General features: G+C 42.5%; 1 protein-coding gene across 1 annotated transcript; it reads left to right on the top strand.

Annotated features, from left to right (window-relative positions):
- The first annotated feature begins 749 nt into the window (after positions 1-749).
- On the top strand, positions 750-2,334 carry LOC130879285 (prorelaxin 1-like). The gene is made up of 2 exons (XM_057777596.1): positions 750-951; positions 1,988-2,334. Exons 1-2 carry the CDS (start codon positions 750-752, stop codon positions 2,332-2,334), a joined length of 549 nt encoding a protein of 182 aa, XP_057633579.1.
- Positions 2,335-4,062: the final 1,728 nt, after the last annotated feature.

Raw genomic sequence — 4,062 nt, forward strand, 5'->3', positions numbered from 1 at the left:
AAGAACACAGAAAACAATTACACGGGGAGGAAGTCAAATGGTGCGGATTACATGAGTCTATACAGAGAAAAAAGCATACTCCATTATGACTAGCAGAATCTCCACTCTAGAGTCTAAAACCAACATACAAAACTCAGCAGCATTTTAAAACAGCAAGAAGGAATTTGCCGAAAAGGAATTGCAAAAGCAATTGACATCAACAAAACAAAACAAAACAAAACAAAACAAAAAACACGTTTCAGTGTTTCCTACCAGGATTCGGGTGAAAACTCGCCAGTTTAGTCTGTTCCTGTTGTACATTCTCCGGACAGACAGACAGACTGGGGTTGGACAACTACTACTATTACTGGGGTTGGAAGGTAGGGGGCACATGTTCGTGCTGGCAAGCCTTTGTTTGTAAGAAGGTGGTCTCCATATGAGCAGTGGCCACGCTTTATTTTGGAATCAAGGAAAAGTCTCAAACCCAGAGTAATTTTGGAATGCAGAATGGTTTGAGGGCAAGAGCAGAGAGGAAAAGTGCGGTGAGAGGGATAAGAACAGAAGGTGACGCAGTGAAGGAAAGGTCAGCAAGGTGATCAAGATGGATCCAAGAAGGCAATGCCTTGGGTAGGAGGAAAGAGGGTGGAGCTGGAACCATCTACCCAGGCGCTAAGAGCCCCCAAGGGATATAAGAGCCGGCTCGAGCACTAGGAAAGCAGCAGAGCCCAGTCCCGCCAAGGCTGAGCCTTCCAGAAGCTGCCCAGACCATGATGTCCAACAAGTTCTTGCTCCCGCTCCTGGGGCTCTGGCTGCTGCTAAGCCAGCCTTGCAGGGCACGGGTCACAGAAGAGTGGTTGGACGAAGTCATTAAGGTGTGTGACCGTATATATGTCCGAACGGTAATCGAAATCTGTGGGACATCAATGTTAGTGGACCGGAAGGCACCAGCTCGGCGACAAAGGTCAATAGCAGGTGAGCATCCTTGGAACTCTCTCCAGCTTTTCCGTGCTATGCTTCCCACCGGCTGCCCCAGTCGGAAAGACGCAGTCCTCTAAGGCTTGTGATTCCCCAGCCTCAGGTTTGGTCTTTGTAACTTGCTTGGATTAAAGAATTTCAATGAGAACCCATCAGAGGGAGGTAGACATGCAAGCAGCTGCCAGCAGCTTCATGCTAGGGTGGCGCTTGATCCTAGCAGGAGCCCAAGTCTGGGCTGTGGATTATGCCTGGTAGAACTCCTGCTCCCCGCTTAAAGCATGTCACCGAGCCAGCCTTGACCCGCAACTTTTTGAATTAGGTCTTGCAGTTCAATCTAAAGGGTAGGGGAGTGCAAGAGAAACCAGAGAGAAAAGTGAAGGGGACCAGCAAGAAGGGAGGCTAGCCTTCAGACTATCATGGCCGAACACTCATTGGTGCTATATAAAACTTCAGTGATTAAAAAGCATGTACCTGAATGAATTCAGTTAGATTAAAATGTAATATGAGTCTAGTATATGCAAACTAAAAATATGGATTTCAAAATAAGCTAAAAATTATTTTAAATAAAGAATTTCAAGGCACAAAAACCTGCAAATTAACTCTGACCCAAACTATAACTGGCCTTTGCTTACTAGTTCTAAGTACATAGAAAGTTATCATCAGCTTTGCTTGGCCACCAAGAAAGCCCTATCTGAACAAAATTTTAGAGCAAGGAGGAACCAATAAGGTGAGTTAAAGTTCGAGAGTCTTATTTCAGAAAAGAGCTAAAACTTCCTGTGATAAAGAGCAAGACAAGAGTGATGAAGAAAGATATTAGAAGGCTATGCGTAAAGAGAACCCTGGTAAGATCATAGCACTCTGACCTGTCCAGCAAGCAAAATCATTTAGACATTCAATACTTGCTGATTCTGTTTCAGTGTTTAATTATATCCTGGCAAAAATAGTTTTGTTGCTCTTCAAGTGTCTTTAGTTTCCAGAATGCTCTTTGACATTAATATTTTCTCCCCCACCCACTTTCTTTTAAACATCACAGAAACTGTGCCATCCTTCAACAACAAAGATGCAGCGCCTTCGGATATGATGCTTAAATACCTCCCAAACTGGCCACAGAAGCTCAAGGTGGCACTGCCTGAGGAGCGTCTGTCCTTACCAGAGCTGCAACAGCATGCACCTGCATTGAGCAATTCAGCTGGAAGCCCAGAAGGCTTGGAGAAAGGTTTCCACAAGACACAAGTTGAAGCAGAAGCCAGCAGTTCTCCAGAAACCAAACGCTTGCGCTTGGACGCTCTCGCACGGAGAAAGAGGCAGTCCCGTCTGTGGCTGAGTGAGCAGTGTTGCCACTTTGGTTGCCCCAGAAGAGCCATTGCTCAGTTCTGCTGATGTGGAGCCAATTGTGTGCATTCTTGACACCTGCTTGACGCCTCTTTCTGTTCCCTTCGATTATAAGAATCCGAGAAATTGTTATTTACATTTGAATTTTCCATTTGAGTGAAAGAAATGTTCTTTCCATTATTGTTATTCTATCAATAATACTTTTAATGCAAAACTCATTTTGCCTTTTTTAACAGTCTCATTGCTTTCGAATGATATTCATTTAAAATGGCTATGAAATCTTACCACTTAAGCATACATAAGAGCTCACCTCAATATAATGCCCTCTTAGGAAGTCCTGGGCCCTCCTCTGGCCTCTGCAGGCACCACAATACAAGCGGTGCACAGACATACATGCAGGCAGGACACTCATATACATAAAATTAAAAAGTTAATAAGATAAAATAAATTTAAATATTATTTAATTTAATATAATTTAATAAATCCATTCAGCTGTGCTAATAATAAATAGTAGTTAAATGTACTTTTCACACAACAGATACTCATTATGTTCAATTTAGGAGGCACTAGATAATAAATATGAATAAAAGGTGACTCTATTCACTAATAAGCTTTTAAGAAAAGATTTTAAACTCTAAGCAGCATAGTAATAAACTAAAATGATAACATAAGTAGGGAACAGTACAAAAGAACTCATTTATTCACTTGTTCATTAATTTACTAAATACTATAAACTTACTATCATTTAACTCATTATTTGTTGATAGTATTATCAGTTGTATCTGTTACACTAAAGTGTTGTTAAGAACCTACTGTATTCTGGACACTGTTCAAGGCAAGGAAGGTATCACGGTAAACAAATCAGATGAAGATTCTAACTGCCTGGAGAACACATTCTGTTCAGATGGGAGTAAACAAAGAAGTTACATTTACCACATGTCGGTTTATAAGGGGTGGCATGGGAAAATACAAAGCAAGACAATAGGGTTGTCATTATTGTTATGATGAAACACCATGACCAAGGCAACTTAGGGAGAAAAGGGTTTATTTGACTTCTGTTTCCATATCACTGTTCATCACTGAAGGAAGTCGAGACAAAGCTTGTTGTCTTGAGTTTCTGTCCTGCCCAGTTTCCACAGTCATTCAGTCCCAAATAAACACACAGAGGCCTACATTAATTGTAAACTGATTGGCCTATTCGCTCAGGCTTCTTATTAACTCTTTTAACTTATATTGGCCCATAATTCTTGTCTGTGGTAGCCACATGGTTTGCTACCTTTTTTGGCGAGGCAGTCACATCTTGCTTGCTCAGTGTCTGGCTTCCTCTCTGGGTGACAACTGCAGACTGCAATTTCCTTCTTCCCAGAATTCTCATTGCCCTGCCTATACTTCCTGCCTGGTCACCCTGCCTATACTTCCTGTCTGGCTACTGGACAATCAGCGTTTATTAAAAATAATACAAGTGACAGGATAAACTCAAAAAAGCAAAAGCTCAAACAAGGCAGGAACCTGGAGGCAGGAGCTGATGCAGAGGCCATGGAGGAGTGCTTCTTACTGGCTTGCTCCTCCTGACTTGATCAGCCTGCTTTCTTAGAACCCATGACTCCAAGCTCAGAAGCAGCACTACCCACCGTGGGCTGGGCTCTCCCCCATCAATCACTAATTAAGAAAGTGCCCAACAGGCTTGCCCACAGCCCAATCGTGTGGAGGCATTTCCTCAACTGAAGGTCTCTCTAGCTTGTGTCATGTTGACATAAAACTAGCCAGAACTGGTAT

This window comes from Chionomys nivalis, chromosome 8 (genome assembly GCF_950005125.1).
Source record: "Chionomys nivalis chromosome 8, mChiNiv1.1, whole genome shotgun sequence".
Lineage (NCBI taxonomy): Eukaryota > Metazoa > Chordata > Mammalia > Rodentia > Cricetidae > Chionomys > Chionomys nivalis.